The sequence below is a fragment of the Neovison vison genome, chromosome 14 (assembly GCF_020171115.1).
Source record: "Neovison vison isolate M4711 chromosome 14, ASM_NN_V1, whole genome shotgun sequence".
Classification (NCBI taxonomy): Eukaryota; Metazoa; Chordata; class Mammalia; order Carnivora; family Mustelidae; genus Neogale; species Neogale vison.
The window spans coordinates 12,151,713-12,167,342 of NC_058104.1; the positions used below are offsets into that span (position 1 = coordinate 12,151,713).

Sequence of the window (15,630 nt, forward strand, 5' to 3'; positions counted from 1 at the left end):
AACCTGAAGGCCAGGAGGGAGGGAGTTAGGGACAAGGTCCAGGCGGCCCGCAAGGGAGCTTTGAGCGAGGGAGAGGCCGGTGTGGCTGGTCCTCAGGTCGCCAGAGGGAGGGGTGGGGGATGGTCGTCCCCAAACCGCAGGGCTGGGGCGCGCAGACGGCGGGGAGCGCCCCGCAAGCTCTCGCATCCACGGGGCTGCCTGAGGCCGCCCACGTCCGCGCCGTCGGCGTCCGAGGAATCCCAGAAACCGAAAGAAGAAGCGGCGCCCTCCCTGCCCCCTCCCTGCCCCCTCCCGCCCCCAGCCCTGGCGAGGCCAGAGCGACTTCCTCTTTCTCCCGCATTTAAGGCCCAGCCGGGGAGCGCCCCGCCGAGGGGAGGCCCCGCAGCCCAGCCATGGGGGACACCTTCATCCGCCACATCGCCCTTCTGGGCTTTGAGAAGCGCTTCGTCCCCAGCCAGCACTACGTGAGTAGCCCGCGGCGCCCTGGGGGGGGTCCTGCGGGGGGGCCCCCCCGGGGGGCCCGGCGGGGGGTCTGGCGGGGTGGGGGGGTCGCGGAAGCGCAGGTGCCACACGGCGCTGTCCCCGCGCGCTCCCGGGCCCTGGCCCGTCGGCGTGCGCCTGCATGTGCGCCCCTGAAACGCGCGCGCCCGGCACCCCGGGGCCCTAGAGCACGCGCGGCCTTGCGCCCCCACCCCCGCCCCCGCCTGCCGACCTCACTCGGTGCTGCCGCGCCCCAGCAGGGAGGCCCCGAAGGCTCCTGGTTCGCGTCCAGGCAGCACAGCGCGCCACTACGGGGCGCGCTCCTCCGGGCAGCCCTCCCTGACCATCCCCGGTTTCAGGGAACGGTCCTCCGGGAGGGACGACTGCCGGCAGCCCTCTGTCTCCCCACGCTGGCCCTGGGGTCAGTTACACTGCAGTGGGATCCCCTCCAGGAGGTGGCACCACCAAAGGGCCCGAAGTGTCCCCTCCCCTCATCCGCGGTCCTGGGAGACTGGGATGCATCTGCCCAGACATGTCCACCCCACCCCACCGGGGGGGCCCCAAGCCCGGAGGAAGGCCAGGGAGGAACTCGGCTTTGTCATTGTAAAATATTTGTAGGGCACCTATAGTATCCTTTCTTCTCTTTCTTCACTTTAAATTTTGAAATATATCTTTTAAAGATTTTATCTATTTATTTGACAGAGAGACACAGCCAGAGAGGGAACACACGCAGGGGGAGTGGGAGAGGGAGAAGCAGGCTCCCCGCTGAGCAGAGAGCCTGATGCGGGACTCGAGCCCAGGGGGATGGTGACCTGAGCCAAAGGCAGACGCTCAACCCACTGAGCCACCCGGGTGCCCCGAAATAACTTGAAACTTAGGGAAGTTTGCCCCAGAAGTGCAAATAGCTCCAGTGTCCCTCCCCCCCACACCTGTGCTCCCTCTCCCTCCCTCTCCCCTTCCTCCCTCCCTCCCTCTCCCTCTCTTTACCCCCCCAACCCTTTCTCTCCACCAATCATTCCAGAGTAAACCTAAATAAAGGCGTACTTTTTAAAAAATCGATTTATTTGAGGGGGGGTGCTGGAGGGGCAGAGGAGAGAGGACTCAAGCCGACTCCCCGTTGAACGCGGGGTTCAGCCTCGCCACCCCAAGATTATGACCTGGGCGGACACCGAGAGTCGATGCTTGCCCAACTGCACCAGCCAGCCGGGCGCCCCTCGACTGGGTGTTTCTTAAAATCAGAAGCATCCTCTTCCGTCAGCGCCGTGCAGATGTGTCAACATCAGCAAGTTGGTGTGGATGAAACACGGTCCCCCGACCCCCCGACTTTACGCGGCTTCCACCGGTTCCCCTGCTTCTCCCGTAGTAAGAGTGTGCCAGGGTCTGGGATCCAGCCCAGGACCACCGGCTGCATTTCGGTCCTCATCCCCACTCTCCAGACACCCTTAATCTGCGTCGCTCCTTGTTTGTTTTGTTTTAACTTTTATTTCTCTAAGTCACCTCTACACCCACCGCGGGGGCTCGAACCCATGACCCTGAGATCGGGACTGGCACCCTTCACTCACTCCGCCAGCCAGGCCCCCTAGTCTGTTTTTTGTTTGTTTTTGTTATTTTTTTTCTCTTTTGATGTAAAATTTATGTAAAATGAAATCCACCCATCGTAGGGATACTTTTTTTTTTTTTTAAGATTTTATTTATGTATTTGACAGAGAGAGAAATTACAAGTAGATGGAGAGGCAGGCAGAGAGAGAGGAAGGGAAGCAGGCTCCCTGCTGAGCAGAGAGCCCGATGCGGGACTCGATCCCAAACCCTGAGATCATGACCTGTGCCCGAAGGCAGCGGCTCAACCCACTGAGCCACCCAGGCGCCCCCGTAGGGATACTGTTGCAGGATGTCCCATCGTAATCCCGACCCTCGTCAAGGTAGAGATTGCCGCCATCAGCCCCCGGTTTCTCTCACTCCCCACTTACTGCTCCACCAGCCCCCGGACGCTACCCTCGTTCTGATCTCTGTCCACCTGGCGTGCGTGGCGCTTGTTCCAGAATGTCGTGGAAGGAGAATCCTACCTGCCACGTGGGTGGTCTTTTGTGTCCTTTCACTTAGCGGAATGCTTCCGAGACCTACCGTGTGGGCGCACCTGTCAGTGATTTGTTCCTTTTTGTGGCTCAGTAGAACTTTCCCAGTTCTATTTTGGTTTCTCCTCACCAAGTTTCCTTTCCTTTTTTTCTAATAATGTCTTCATTGAGCTAAAATTCACCTAGATAAATTGTACAACTCAGTGGTTTTTAATAGTCACAAAGTTGTGCCATTATTCAATTTATATATATATATATTTAATATATATATTTTTAAAGATTTTATTTATTCTTTTGGCAGAGATCACAAGTAGGCAGAAAGACAGGCAGAGAGAGAGGGGGAGGAAGCAGGCTCCCCGCTGAGCAGAGAGCCCGATGTGGGGCTCAATCCCAGGACCCTGGGATCTTGACCTGAGCCGAAGGCAGAGGCTTTAACCCACTGAGCCACCCAGGTGCCCCTTAAATATATTTATTAATTTGATGTATTTATTTGATAGAGAGCATGAGCAGGAGGGGCAGAGGGACAGGGAGAGAGAATCCCAAGCAGACTTTGAGCTGAGCAGGGAGCCCAACGTGGGGTTCGATCGCACAACCTCGAGATCACGACCTGAGCCCCATCCAAGAGTCGGAAGCTTCACCGATTGTGCCACCCAGGTGCCCCTCACGGAGTCAATATTAGATTTTCGTCACACCCCAAAGAAACCCCAGCCCCGTTAGGAACGCCCATTCCAGCCCAGCCCCCGCAACCACTAATCTACCTTCTGTCTGGGTAGATTGTCTCTTCTGGATGTGCGGTAGAAACGGGACCATACATGGGCCGCCTGGGTGGCTCCGTGGGTTAAAGCCTCTGCCTTCAGCTCGGGTCATGATCTCAGGGTCCTGGGATTGAGCCCCGCATCCGGCTCTCTGCTCAGCAGGGAGCTGGCTTTCCCCCCCTCCCCCGTCTCCTCTCTGCCTACTTGTGATCTCTGTACATCAAATAAATAAATAAAATCTTAAAAAAACAAACAAAACAAAACAAAAAACTGGGACCATACAGTCTCCCCCCGAGTTCTCGAACGGTCTGAGCCCAGGCTCTTCCGTCTCACCGCCCGTAACTTTCCCCGCTAACCCCAGGAGCCCCTGTGTGTCCAACTTACAGATGAGGAATTTGAGTTCATTTGGGAGGAGCTGAACATCTCGCCTCGGGTCCTAAAGCTGGAGAGCAGGAGCTCTGGGGTCCCTGAAGTCGGTGCCCTCTCAGCCACCCAGGTCACCCGAGCGTCCCCCTGCTCTCCACCCCACCCCCGCCCCCAAGTCCCATGGGCTTCCCCCAGGAAGCTGAGCGAGTCCCCCCCCCAGGTGTACATGTTCCTGGTGAAGTGGCAGGACCTGTCTGAGAAGGTGGTCTACCGGAAGTTCACGGAGATTTACGAGTTACACGTGAGTGCCCTGCGCGCACATGCGTGTGCGTGTGCGTGCGCGTGTGTACGTCGAGAGGGAGGACGTCGTACCCAGTCCCAGCTCTGCCCTTCCAGGGGAGGGGGGGTGGCCCAGGTGCTGGCCAGGAAGGGAGGAACGCAGAGCACCCCCCGCCCACAGCGAGGGGCATTATTCCTGAACTTAGAACATTTCCCTTAGAGCACGTTTTCGTTTTTATTTTTTGTAACGTAAATTCGATTAGGTCACATATAGCGTATAATTAGTTTCAGAGGTAGAGGCCGGTGGTTCATCCGTTGGGAATAACGCCCCGTGCTCACCGTCGCATCCCGTGCCCTCCTCAGTGTCCCTCACCTCTTGCCCCGTCCCTCCCTCCCCGTGTCATCCGCTCCAGCCACCCGCAGTGTGTCCTAGAGTTGAGAGTCTCTTATGGTGTGTCCCCCTCCCTGATTTCATTTTTTTCTTTTTCCCTCCCTTCCCCTATGAGTCCTCCGTCCTGTTTCTTAAATTCCACATACGAGTGAAATCCTATGATAATTGTCCTTCTCTGATGGGCTTATTTTGCTTCATTAGCATAATACCCTCTAGTTCCATCCACATCGTCGCAAGTGGCAAGATTTCCTTAAAGTATGTTTTAATGGGGTAAAATACACAGAACATAAACTTAGCATTTTTAAAAAAGATTTCATTTATGTATTTGGCAGAGAGAGAGGGAGAAAGGGAGCACAAGCAGGGGGAATGACAGGCAGAGGGAGAAGCAGGCTCCCCGCTGAGCAGGGAGCCTGATGCGGGCCTCGATCCCAGGACGCGGGGATCATGATCTGAGCTGAAGGCAGAGGCTTTAACCCAGTGAGCCACCCAGGTACCCCTGACCCTCAAACCTTTTTTAAGATCAAGAAAATAAAACATTACAAAAGAAGTGGAAAGCACCCTTTATCCCCTGCTCTTGTCCCAGCTCCAGCCCTGGATGGACACACAGACACACACACAAGTCCAAGAACAAGACAGAGTCGTGTTAAGCGTGTGTTTTCCGCAGGCTTTCCAGAAGCTGTCAGAGCATCGTGGCTGTTTTCCTTCTCTGCCTTGTTCGTATTACTAGGTCGTGTTTTTGAGACCGGTCCGTACTGATGTGTATGTGACGCCGTCTCTCCTCTTTAAACTGTTCTGGGTTGTTCCGATGTAGGATTAGCCCCTTTTACTGACTGGTGGACTTGTTCGTTCGTTCAGCAACTATTTACCGAGCACCCACTGAGTGCCCGCGCATCCTACTTGGTGAGCAGGAGATGCTCTGAAGGTGACAAGGGCATAACAAAGATACAAGTCCTTGCCCTCCCTTGTGGACCTTCAGTCGTAGCGGAGGAGTCAGGTTAACAGACAGAATGCAAGGAATTTACACAGTATGTTAGACAGTCATCCGGACTTAGAGGAAATAAAGCAGGGGAGGGTGGGGGATGGGAGGACTGAGCTAGGAGGGGAAACCGACAGGGAGAAGGTTTCACTGAGGGGGTGGCATCTGAGCAAAGACTTGAAGAAGGACAAGAGAAAGAGAAAGCGCTATGGACAAGTGGGGGGTGGGGGAAGAATGGGAAGAGCAAGTGCAATGGCCCTGGGGCAGCAGTGGGCCTGCAATATTCAGAGAGGCCTGGAGCAGAGGGAACAAGGGAAGGGTGGGTGGTGGCCAGGGAGGTAAGTGAGGCCGGTGGGGACAGGTTTGCGGGGCCTTGGAGACGAACAAACGTAAAGCCTCTGGCTTCCAGTCTGAGTGAGCTGAGAGTTGGGGACGGCTCTGGGCAGAGGGGAAACAGGATCCAGTTTAAGTGTGATGAGGGAGCTGGAGTGAGGACAAAGATGGAAGGGGGCATAGGTCCGGGCTCGGTGGAAGCTCAGATCGAGGTGGCGGCTGTGTGGGTAGGGACGAGGGTCAGATTCTGGACAGATTTCGGGAGTAGAACCAGAAGGATCTGCTGGCGGTGTGAGCGGAAGGTAGGCCAGAAAGAGCGGACCCAGGACGGCAGCCGGAGCGTCTAGCCCAAGCCAGGTGGAGAGTTGTTTCCGAGCCGGTGCCTTCACCTCTTCTTTCGTGTCCAGAAACTGTTAAAGGAAATGTTTCCTATCGAGGCGGGGGACATCAACCCACAGAACAGGATCATCCCCCACCTGCCAGGTGAGCAGCAGGGTTCCCCTGCCCGCAGCCCTGGCCTGCCGCACCCCAGCCGCGCCCCCCTCCTCCCGCCCCCTTGGGGACGCGACTTGGGCGTGTGCTCACGGGGCCTCTGCTGTCCCTCCCGGGCCCCTCCAGCCCCACGGTGGTTCGATGGGCAGCGGGCCGCCGAGAGCCGCCAGGGCACCCTCACCGAGTACTGCAACGCCCTCATGAGCCTGCCGGTCAAGATCTCCCGCTGCCCCCACCTCCTCGACTTCTTCAAGGTGCGCCCCGATGACCTCAAGCTCCCCACGGACAGCCAGTGAGTGTCCCCTCGTTCTGGCCCTGAAGTGGAAGAGGGAAGGGCAGTGGGGAGCTCTGCCTGGGGAGGGGTGCGGGACCTCCGCACTAGGACAGATGAATCAAGCTCAGATAGGGGAGGCGACTCGCCCAAAGTCACACAGCCCAAAAGAGAAGGAGGAAGGGTTTCAACTCTGGCCTGTGTGACCTGGAAACCGTACCCCTCCCCCCGGCCCCCAGCATCCCTGCCGAGTCTCCGATGAGCCTCCCGGTGCTGGGTTGGGGGGGCCTCTCTGGGCTGGGGGTCCGCCATCCTAGGTCCGCAGCCTCAGCTTGCCTTCTGAAAGCAGTTTCCCCATCAGTCGCGGGGTGGGAAGGGCCGGAGGGAGGAATGGGGGTCGGGGAGGGCATTTACAAAGGGTGAAGCGCAGAGCCCCTGGGCAGGGGGGCGCGGGGAGGGCTGGCGGCCACTGTTGGTGGAAAGCACCGGAGAAGCCGGAGAAGCCGAGGGAGGTCCCATGTGCCGCCCTGCTGGGGAAGGTCCCTCTCTCGGTCCCTCTCGGCTCGCTGAGTACGGGGGAGGCCTGCGGAACACACAGCTCCACTGAACAAACCCCCCGACCCAGGGCAGGGCAGCGCAGCGTCCAGGGGCCTGGGTGGCGGGGATGCCCGTTGCCTGTTGGCCGCGGTCCTGAGGCCCCGGAAGAAAGGAGCTGCCCCCCGAGGTGACAAGAGCCTTTCCCGGACCAGGGTGCCTCACCTGCGTTCAGCTGTTGCCTCCTCCTTTGGGTCTGCAGAAGGCGGGGGCGGGGGGCCACTCCTTGCCCATCCCGTGGCTTCCTTCCCTCCGCAGCAGCCCCCAGAAACCCCTACATTCCTTTTCCGCTTGGGAAGTTCTTCCGTAGGTCCGCCTGGAGCGTCTGCTCCCCTGTGGGAAGCCGCACACCTAACCCAGACTCTTCTTTCCTGCAGGACGAAAAAACCAGAGACCTACCTGGTGCCAAAAGACAACAACAGTGTCTCGGGTGAGTGGCGGGGACGGCCCCCTGTAGGTCACCCCACGGCGGGAACTGGGATATGATATAGGATCCTGAGCACAGGCTCTGCAGGGAGAAGGGCTGGGGTGGCGGCGGGGGGTGTCTCCGTGGCTTGCGCTAAAGGCTGGGGGTCTTTGGGGGTCGCTGGTCATCAAGTGAAGCTTTCGGAGCTCCCGTCTGTGGCTGCAGAGCCCAGCCCGACCCTGGCTCCCACCAGCCGGCGATGTCGTGGCTGAGTGAATGACCAGGTCCGGGGGTGCAGGCGGCTGTCAGGGCTCATGGTGTCCGATCTGTATGGCCGATACTTGTTACTAATACAACCTGATGTTGATTAAGGACTCACTCTGCCCCAGGCCCTATTTTAAATGTCTTGCACGTATTAACACATTGTAATCATTTCTGTAGCAATAGGAAGTAGGGGTCAAAGTGCTATTAGCCCCATTTCACAGCTAGACACATGGAGGCTTGATTAAACCGGGGACTCAGGTCAGGGCAGCCACGAAATGGGGAGCAGGATTTCAACCAGTCAGTGGGATGCCTGGATGGGGTCCATGGGCCATTCAGGGTTTGGTTGGGGGCCCAGCAGGGTCTTAGTCTACACAGGGTAAAGTGCCACAGACGTGGGGGAGGGTCTTCAACGACAGAAATGAATTTTCTCACCGTTCCGGAGGCTGGGAGTCTGAGATCGGGGTGTAGGACACCAGTCCTACGGGGTCAGGGCCCCGTCCCTATCCCTTCGTTAAAGGCTCTAACTCCAGATATAGATTCTAAGGTCCTGGGGCTTAGGGCTTCAACATGTGACTTTTAGGGAAGGAGGAAGAGACGTATTTCAGTCCATGATACAGCGCAGGAGCAAGACCCGGGGGGCAGGTTAGAAATGCAGACTCTCAGGTCCCGCCGCAGACCTATGGCATCAGACCCTGCGTTCCAGCAAGATCCCGGGGCGATCGGCGTGCTCATTAGGGCCCCCGGGGGGCTGCTCACTAACCCCGAGTGAGAAAGAGCGTGTGTCGGGCGTGTGAGTAACGTCAGGAACACAGCAGGCGCTCGGTCAATGCGGGGCTGCCAAGACCGGCTGGTGTCGGCCGCTTTCCAGTTGGCAGGGGGGGTCCAGTTCCTGCGTGTCTGGTTCTAGTGGCCCGTGCAGGGGACTGCCTGGAGGAGGCAGCCCATCCGCCCCTGTCCGCTCACCCCGCTCTCCTTCTGTCCAGACATCACGGGCCCCATCATCCTGCAGACGTACCGGGCCATCGCTGACTTCGAGAAGACTTCGGGCTCCCAGATGGCTCTGGCCACGGGGGACGTGGTGGATGTCGTGGAGAAGAGTGAGAGCGGTCAGTCTCCCCGCCCTGCTGGGACCTTCCTCACCGACGGGCTTGTGGCTCCTTCGGGGGGGCCCTGACCGTCCTCCCCACGCCAAGGGCGCCTCCTCAGCCTCCTGGGGGAGGATTTGGGCATCTGTGCGTCCCCGGGGGGGTGGGTTAGGTCCAAGTGGCCAGACCAGCTTCCGGGCGTGCTGGGTGGGAAGCAGATTCCATGTCTGTGTGTGTGTGTCCTGCTGTCCTTACCACCCTGGGGGCTGAGGGAGGTGCCACGCCCCCCCCAGACGTCTGGCCTCTCCCCTCCCGCAGGCTGGTGGTTCTGCCAAATGAAGACAAAGCGAGGTTGGGTCCCGGCGTCCTACTTGGAACCCCTGGACAGTCCTGACGAGTCAGAGGACCCAGAGCCCAACTACGAAGGTGCGGCCTGCCCTCCACGGCCGTAAGAATGTGAGGGGCAGGGGACCTAGGGGCTCCGGGCTCTTTAGAAACCGGATACAATCATATCCACTTTGGGGTTGGCTAGGATTGTGGGGTGGGCAGTAGGTCACGGTGGAGACCCCAGAGTCTGGCTCAATAGGCCCAGGTAGGAGGTGGGGCCCTTGGTCAGGACAGAGAACCGGGAGGTAGAGTAGGGGTGGGTCCGGCTCTGGCAGGGTGCAGCGGGAAGCTGGCGGTTGAGCAGCTCTGCGGTTCAGGACGGAACACTGCCTGGAGGCGGGGGCATCCTCGCTGACAGCAAGGGGAGAACCGACAGCGCCCCCAGCTGGATGGGGCCTATGGGGAGGTGGAGATAAGTTAGATGACCCGTATTTTAAAATGGAGAGATTTCACAACCGAAGGCGGATTTATGGCACCTGTGGAAAACCCGGTAAAGGCAGCCGGGTCAAGGGGCTCAGGTCCCCCGTGGACGGGCGCTCCACGCCTGCCCGGCCATGCGGCCTGTTGAGGTGCCTGGCCCTGGATGTGGATGGTGGGGGTTGTCGCAGGCAGAGGGCAGAACTGCAGGTGACCCACGAGTGGGGGGCAGGAGCCTACAGAGGGAGACCAGCCGGGACCAGGGGAGAGGGCGGTCCTGGGCTCTTGCTGGAGGAAGCCTCGGGACCCAGAGAGCAGAGGAGGGGAGGCAGGCAGGTGCTGGGCCGACCCTCACACCGTGCCTCTGCCCCCGCGGCCAACCAGGTGAGCCCTATGTCACCATCAAAGCCTATACCGCCGAGATGGAGGACGAAGTGTCTCTGCAGGAGGGAGAAGCCATCGAGGTCATTCATAAGCTCCTGGACGGTTGGTGGGTCATCAGGTAGGAGAGCGTCCCTACCTACCGCCCTCCCCCTGTGCCCACCCCGGGGTCAGCCCTGGCCCAGGGGCTGGTCTGTTTGGGCTCCATGCTTACGGGCGAGTGGGACTCCAGTAAGCCACCGCCTCTCTCTGGACTCAGTTTCCATTTTGATCTGATCACTCAGATCAGTGATTATCCTGCCCAACCCAGCTCTCAGGATTCGGTGTCCTTGTCCTGTGTGACCTGGGGTCACCTCGCCATCTGTTGTTCTTTCTACAACACGATTCGTTGTTGCGTTCGTTATTTTACTTGAGAAGCTTTTTGCTTCTAAATCTTTGGTTGTCACTGATTCTTGTCTGGTCATTCCTCCTGGGGGCTCTTCTCAGACCCCCCGGGCCTCCCCAGGTCCTTGGACACCCTTTCCGAGCCTGGAGTCCTAGGGCCTGTCCGCGGCTCGGCTCGGAGCTGGTGGCCACAGCACCCACCACCAGCCTGACCCCGGGCTGGGGGCTCGGGAGGCAGGTGGATATCTCTCAACGACCAAGCATAAAACCCCAAATTAAAAAGCTTTTGGGGGGCGCCTGGGTGGCTCAGTGGGTTGAAGCCTCTGTCTTCGGCTCAGGTCGTGATCCCAGCGTCCTGGGATCGAGGCCCGCATCAGACTCTGCTCAGCAGGGAGCCTGCTTCTTCCTCTCTCTCTGCCTGCCTCCCTGCATCTCTGTCTGTCAAATAAATAAATAAAATCTTTAAAAAAAAAAAAAAAAGCTTTTGGAAGAAAGCATAGGGGAACTTGGTGACCTGGGGACAGGCAAAAGTTCTTAGACACAGGAAGCCGTGGCTTTGAAAGAAAAAACTAACAAATACAGAGTGGCAGATGTTTTAATGCAAACACAAGTCCCTTGGGGGGCAAGTTGGACCTGCTAACTTCCTCGCACTACCAACATCATGGCTGAGGGGCCTGTCTGGCACAGATAAAGAAACTGAGGCCCGGTGGGACAGGGTCTGGTGTTGGCCAGGCTTCAGGGTGTCTGCAGCCTCCAGCTGCCTTAACCCCAGTTGTTTAGAGGGACCCCTGAGCCCCCAGATCCCCTCTCCCCCCCCCCCCCCGGTGACTGTGGGGGCTTCGAGGGCTGCCTCTGTTGCAGGAAAGACGACATCACAGGCTACTTCCCGTCCATGTACCTACAGAAGTCCGGGCAGGATGTAGCCCAGGCCCAACGGCAGATCAAGAGTCGAGGGGCACCTCCCCGGCGGTGAGTGCGGGTCCCGGGACTGGACGGGGGTGAGGAGGGGGTGCCACGGGTCCCCTCTGTGGGTGCAGGCCCTGGACTGGCCGTGCGGCGGAGGGGGGCACTCCAGCCAGCCGGGGAGACAGCGCCCTCGCAGGATCGAGGGTGGACGTGCCCTCCCCCACCTTGGGGCCGGCACGGGGGCGGTGGGAACGCAGGGGTGTGGGGGTGCAGGGGAAGACCTCGATGCCCCCGTGCCTGGGGCTGGCCCTCGAGGGCGGTGGCGGTCCAGAGGGCTTCCTGGGAGGGGCCGGGCTGAAGGCGGGCGAGGGGCGTGGGAAATGGACCTCCAGCCCCGCCCCGTCGTGTGGGGTCCCGGCCCTGCTCCCCACAGCCCGGGGCCAGTCGTTGGACCCCAGGGCGGGTCATGCGAGTCCCCGCAGGCTGGGACGCGGGCGCAGCGAGGGTGGCCCGGCCTGAGCAACGCCCCGGTCCCGCTGCGCCCAGGTCGTCCATCCGCAACGCGCACAGCATCCACCAGCGGTCGCGGAAGCGCCTCAGCCAGGACACCTACCGGCGCAACAGTGTCCGCTACCTGCAGCAGCGTCGCCGCCCGGGGCGGCCGGGACCGCAGAGCGCAGCCAGCCCGCACGGTGAGCGCGGCCAGCCGCCTGGGGCGGGGGGCGGGGCTTCTCGGGGCGGGGCCTGGAGGAGGGGGCGGGGACAGGGGTGGGACCAGGGGCGCGGCGTGAGAGTCCTGAGTGGTCTGGAGGCGGGGCTGCCGGGGAGGCGGGGTCCGGGGTGGGGCCTGGAGGGTGGGGCGGGGCCTCTCACGGGCCCCCCCAACTCCACCGCTTTCCGCCGCAGGGGAGCAGCGGGAGAGCGAGCGCGCAAAGCCACAGCCCGCAGTGCCCCCGCGTCCCAGCGCAAACCTCATCCTGCACCGCTGCAGCGAGAGCACCAAGAGGAAGCTGGCGTCGCCCGTCTGAGGCCGGGCGGCTTCCCCGAGGTGGTGTCCTGGCTTCTCCGCCCTGCCCCGCCCCCTCCCTGTATACACCTGTACAGACCCAGAAGTCTGGATGCCTCGGGCAGCCCGGCCCCGTCCGGCTAACTGTTCCGCGCTCTCAATTAATGCTGCAGGGAGTGGGCAGAGGTCCTGCAGAGCAGCCGGGCGGACCGGGCTGGGGCATGCCCTTGGGGTTATTTATAGAATTGGGACTGTAGACTGTGCGCTTTGCTGCGGAGGGAAGTTGGGGGAAGTTGCTGGAACGGAGGTCGAGGTCCGTTGGCACACTGCCCTGGCCTTGCCCCAGACTAAGTTTGCACCGGGCCAAGTGCAATACGAACCCCCGGTCCCCCCGCCCCCCGCGCTGCCTGTTTGGACAGAAGCTGCCTGCTAAAACTCTGGTCCCACTGCAGAAGAGTTCTGAAGGGTGCCGCAGCGCACCCTGTGTGCCCCTTACTTCGGTGACAAAGAAGAATTGTCATCTAGGTATAGGGAGATGGTTATTCACTGCCCAGTTAGGAGGCTGTACCAGAAAGCAGTCACTCACTGATGCACGGTCCCTCGCTGGCCCCACCAGCCCTGCTGCCAGCCCATGGCCTCAAAGTCTTTGCTGGTGGATCTTCTGCAAAATGCAAAGACACCAGGGTGCCACCTGGGCTGCAAATCTCGCAAAAGCAGCAGCTTAAGAGGAAGGCAGTGGGGAGGGGCGCCCCTCCCATAGGGGAGGTGGCTCAAGACAATGGGCAAGGCTGGTCCCTTTGAGATAAGGGGACCCAGGCCTTGAGAACGTCCTGGGGCCCTTCGTCTGCTTTTTGTACACTCGGTGTGCTGGAAGAGTGCAGCCCCTCCCGCGCTAGCCTGCGAAGCTGTGCGAGAATGAACCCCGACCATCCCAACCCCTTTGCTTGTTCCGTCGCAAGTATGATTAAAAAAAAGTGTGAGATAAAAATACTGATTTTCCTAATTTGTATTTTCATTTTTTCCAAGCTAAGTTCCTGATCGAATGTTTTTCTCATGGTTTCCTGCATTCCTGGTCCCCTGGAGGTGGCCCTACTGTTGCCTGCTGAGGAGGGGGCCCCAGGGGGTGCAGGGGCCTGAGGGCAGGGGGGCCTCTCCGTCCCCCAGGGGAACCTAGGGAGAGCGCCGGGCAGGCACGCCTGCAGGGGCCTGAGTTACGGCAGCAGCTGGTGTGTGTGTGTGAATTTTCTAGGGACCAGGCACAACGCGGGGCTCGCTCTTTACCTTGTTTCTGGTTCTGAGAACAACCCTGTCAGAATTATGGTTGTGGAAACCAAGCCTCAGAAAATGTAAGCGGGTTTCCAGGGTAATATGGCATGTGGGTGGCAAAGCCGGGAGACGGAGGGAGGCTTTTCTTGCTGGTTCCAAAGCCCTACAGGACCCATTATGCTCTCCTGACCCTGCAGAGCTCCTGGTCTGTACCTCAGCCCTAGCGGCGGGTGCTGTGGCTGATGGGTGGTCAGAGGAGGGAGGTGACAGGCTTCCAGAGCTCCAGCCCCCCACCCCCACCCCAGGCCTATGTTGGAGGAGTGACCAGTGTCCTCTGGCCGCCCTGGGATGGGAAGACAGGGCCTTGGGGGAGATGCTGTGCACTCTCTGCCCCTAGGAACTGATGGGGACCACTAAATCCAGCCCCCGGCTCCTGGGCTGGGCCTGAGCAACCCGCTCCTAAGGGCTCTCATTTGGAGACGCCCCATCAATCCACGACCCCAGAAAACCACCTGCTCATTCAGTCAGTTCTCCCAGGCGTGGCTCAGTCGCCGAAGTGACGGTCCTGGGCCACTGTGGCGCCAACACACATGCAGGGTGAAGAAGGAAGCTAGGGGCAGTAGGAGGTGATTCAAAGCGGAACGGCCCATGGAGAGCCCAGTCACAGAAGGCAGCCCAGGCTGTCCCCTCTGGGGCTAACCACCATAATGCCACACAGGACAGCCACCTGTCATGGAATAACGTGGACTTTGGTGTCCCATAGCCCTAATCTGAATCCTGACCACATCTCTGCCATGTTACCTTGGCCGGTCACTGAATCACTCTGGGCCCTAGCTTCCGGTCTATCACGGAAGGGGCTGACTTTTCCCTGTAGGGTCCACAGGGAGACCCCTTTGATACTCAGTGTAGACATTAGCCCAGGTACACTGGTACCCAGGTACACGGGGGGGGGGGAGGCGGCCTCCCCTGACCCCGCTGTAAACCAGCCCATTCCTCCCCCCAGAAAGGGAGCCTCTGAGCTAGCCAGACCCAGCCGTACCTGCAGTCCACCCGCCAAGGACAGGAACGGCCAGGGTGGGGTCATTTTCCCTGGGTCTGAGGACAGGCACTGGGGCTCCAGCTGGGGGCGAGTCCCTTGCGTGGAGATGGCCTGGAGGTTGGGCTCTCTCTCCTGCAGCCTCCCTTCATTTTTATCCAAGTGTTTGGTCCGTGGATTCCCAAGTGGGTCACCAGGTCAGGGTCTTTAGCTTTTTTGTTCCCTAGTCAGATTAATTCCTCCAACCTGGAAAGTGTTCACAATTTGAGGTTACTAATTCCAGTGGCTAATACAGACTAAGAACACTGTGTGTGTGTGTGTGTGTGTGCACGCGCGTGTGTGTTTGTACACGTGCTTTCAAAAACCAGCTCTCCAGGGGTTCCGTGCTATAAAGGGAAGGCCATCAGGACAGTCTCCAGGGGACTGTCCCCAGCTTGCAAACAATGTGAGAACACAAAGGACACCATGCACAGTGTCATTTGTGGTAAATGAGATCCAAGTATTACACCAGTGTTTGATTTACTAGAACTGGCCACTCAGTCATGGTTCGGGAATATCCCTATTCTTGGAAAATACTCCCTCAAGTAGTCATGGGGCGAGGATATAGGTAACCCCCTCAAATGGTCCAGAAAAGATTAAACACACATTATACTCAGAGACTCATGTGTACACACTCACAGGCAACACACACACACACACACACACATGCACACACACGTACACAAGGAAGAGAGAGAGAGGGGGAGGCCAAACGAACAGGTGATGAAGCATCGGGGTAAAATTTCAACCATATGAGACTCTGGCAAGAGAACGTGTAAGAGTTCTTCATACCTTTCTCATTTCTGCAACCTCTCTGTAAATTGGGGATTACTTCAAAACACAGTTTATTAATTTTTTAAGGCATCCCCGCACCCAACCTGGGGCTCGAACTCACCGCCCAGAGATCAAGAGTCAGCTGCTTTACTGACAGAGCCAGCCAGGAGTCCCTCAAAATAAAGTTTACCAAAAACAAAACAAAACAAAAAAACACAGAAAAAAACAAAAAACCAAAACCACCTCCGCTCCCTTGCCCTTTGAAAGCCT

The 15,630-nt window shown here is 59.0% G+C and overlaps 1 protein-coding gene across 1 annotated transcript; it reads left to right on the plus strand.

The window, feature by feature from the left end:
- Positions 1–339: 339 nt before the first annotated feature.
- NCF1 (neutrophil cytosolic factor 1) lies at positions 340–13,233 on the plus strand. Its single transcript, XM_044233427.1, has 11 exons — positions 340–464; positions 3,894–3,974; positions 6,060–6,135; positions 6,271–6,436; positions 7,387–7,439; positions 8,663–8,785; positions 9,083–9,190; positions 9,953–10,070; positions 11,195–11,302; positions 11,786–11,961; positions 12,146–13,233. Exons 1-11 carry the CDS (start codon positions 393–395, stop codon positions 12,265–12,267), a joined length of 1,203 nt encoding a protein of 400 aa, XP_044089362.1. The 5' UTR covers positions 340–392; the 3' UTR covers positions 12,268–13,233.
- The last annotated feature ends 2,397 nt before the right edge of the window (positions 13,234–15,630 follow it).

Excerpts from the sequence above, each read along its gene's own strand:
- NCF1 (XM_044233427.1), top strand. The coding sequence starts at position 393 with ATGGGGGACACCTTCATCCGCCACATCGCCCTTCTGGGCTTTGAGAAG. Across the intron at positions 10,071-11,194 it reads GACGGTTGGTGGGTCATCAG|GAAAGACGACATCACAGGCT; the intron begins GTAGGAGAGCGT and ends CCTCTGTTGCAG. Across the intron at positions 11,962-12,145 it reads CCAGCCGCCTGGGGCGGGGG|GGGAGCAGCGGGAGAGCGAG; the intron begins GCGGGGCTTCTC and ends TTTCCGCCGCAG.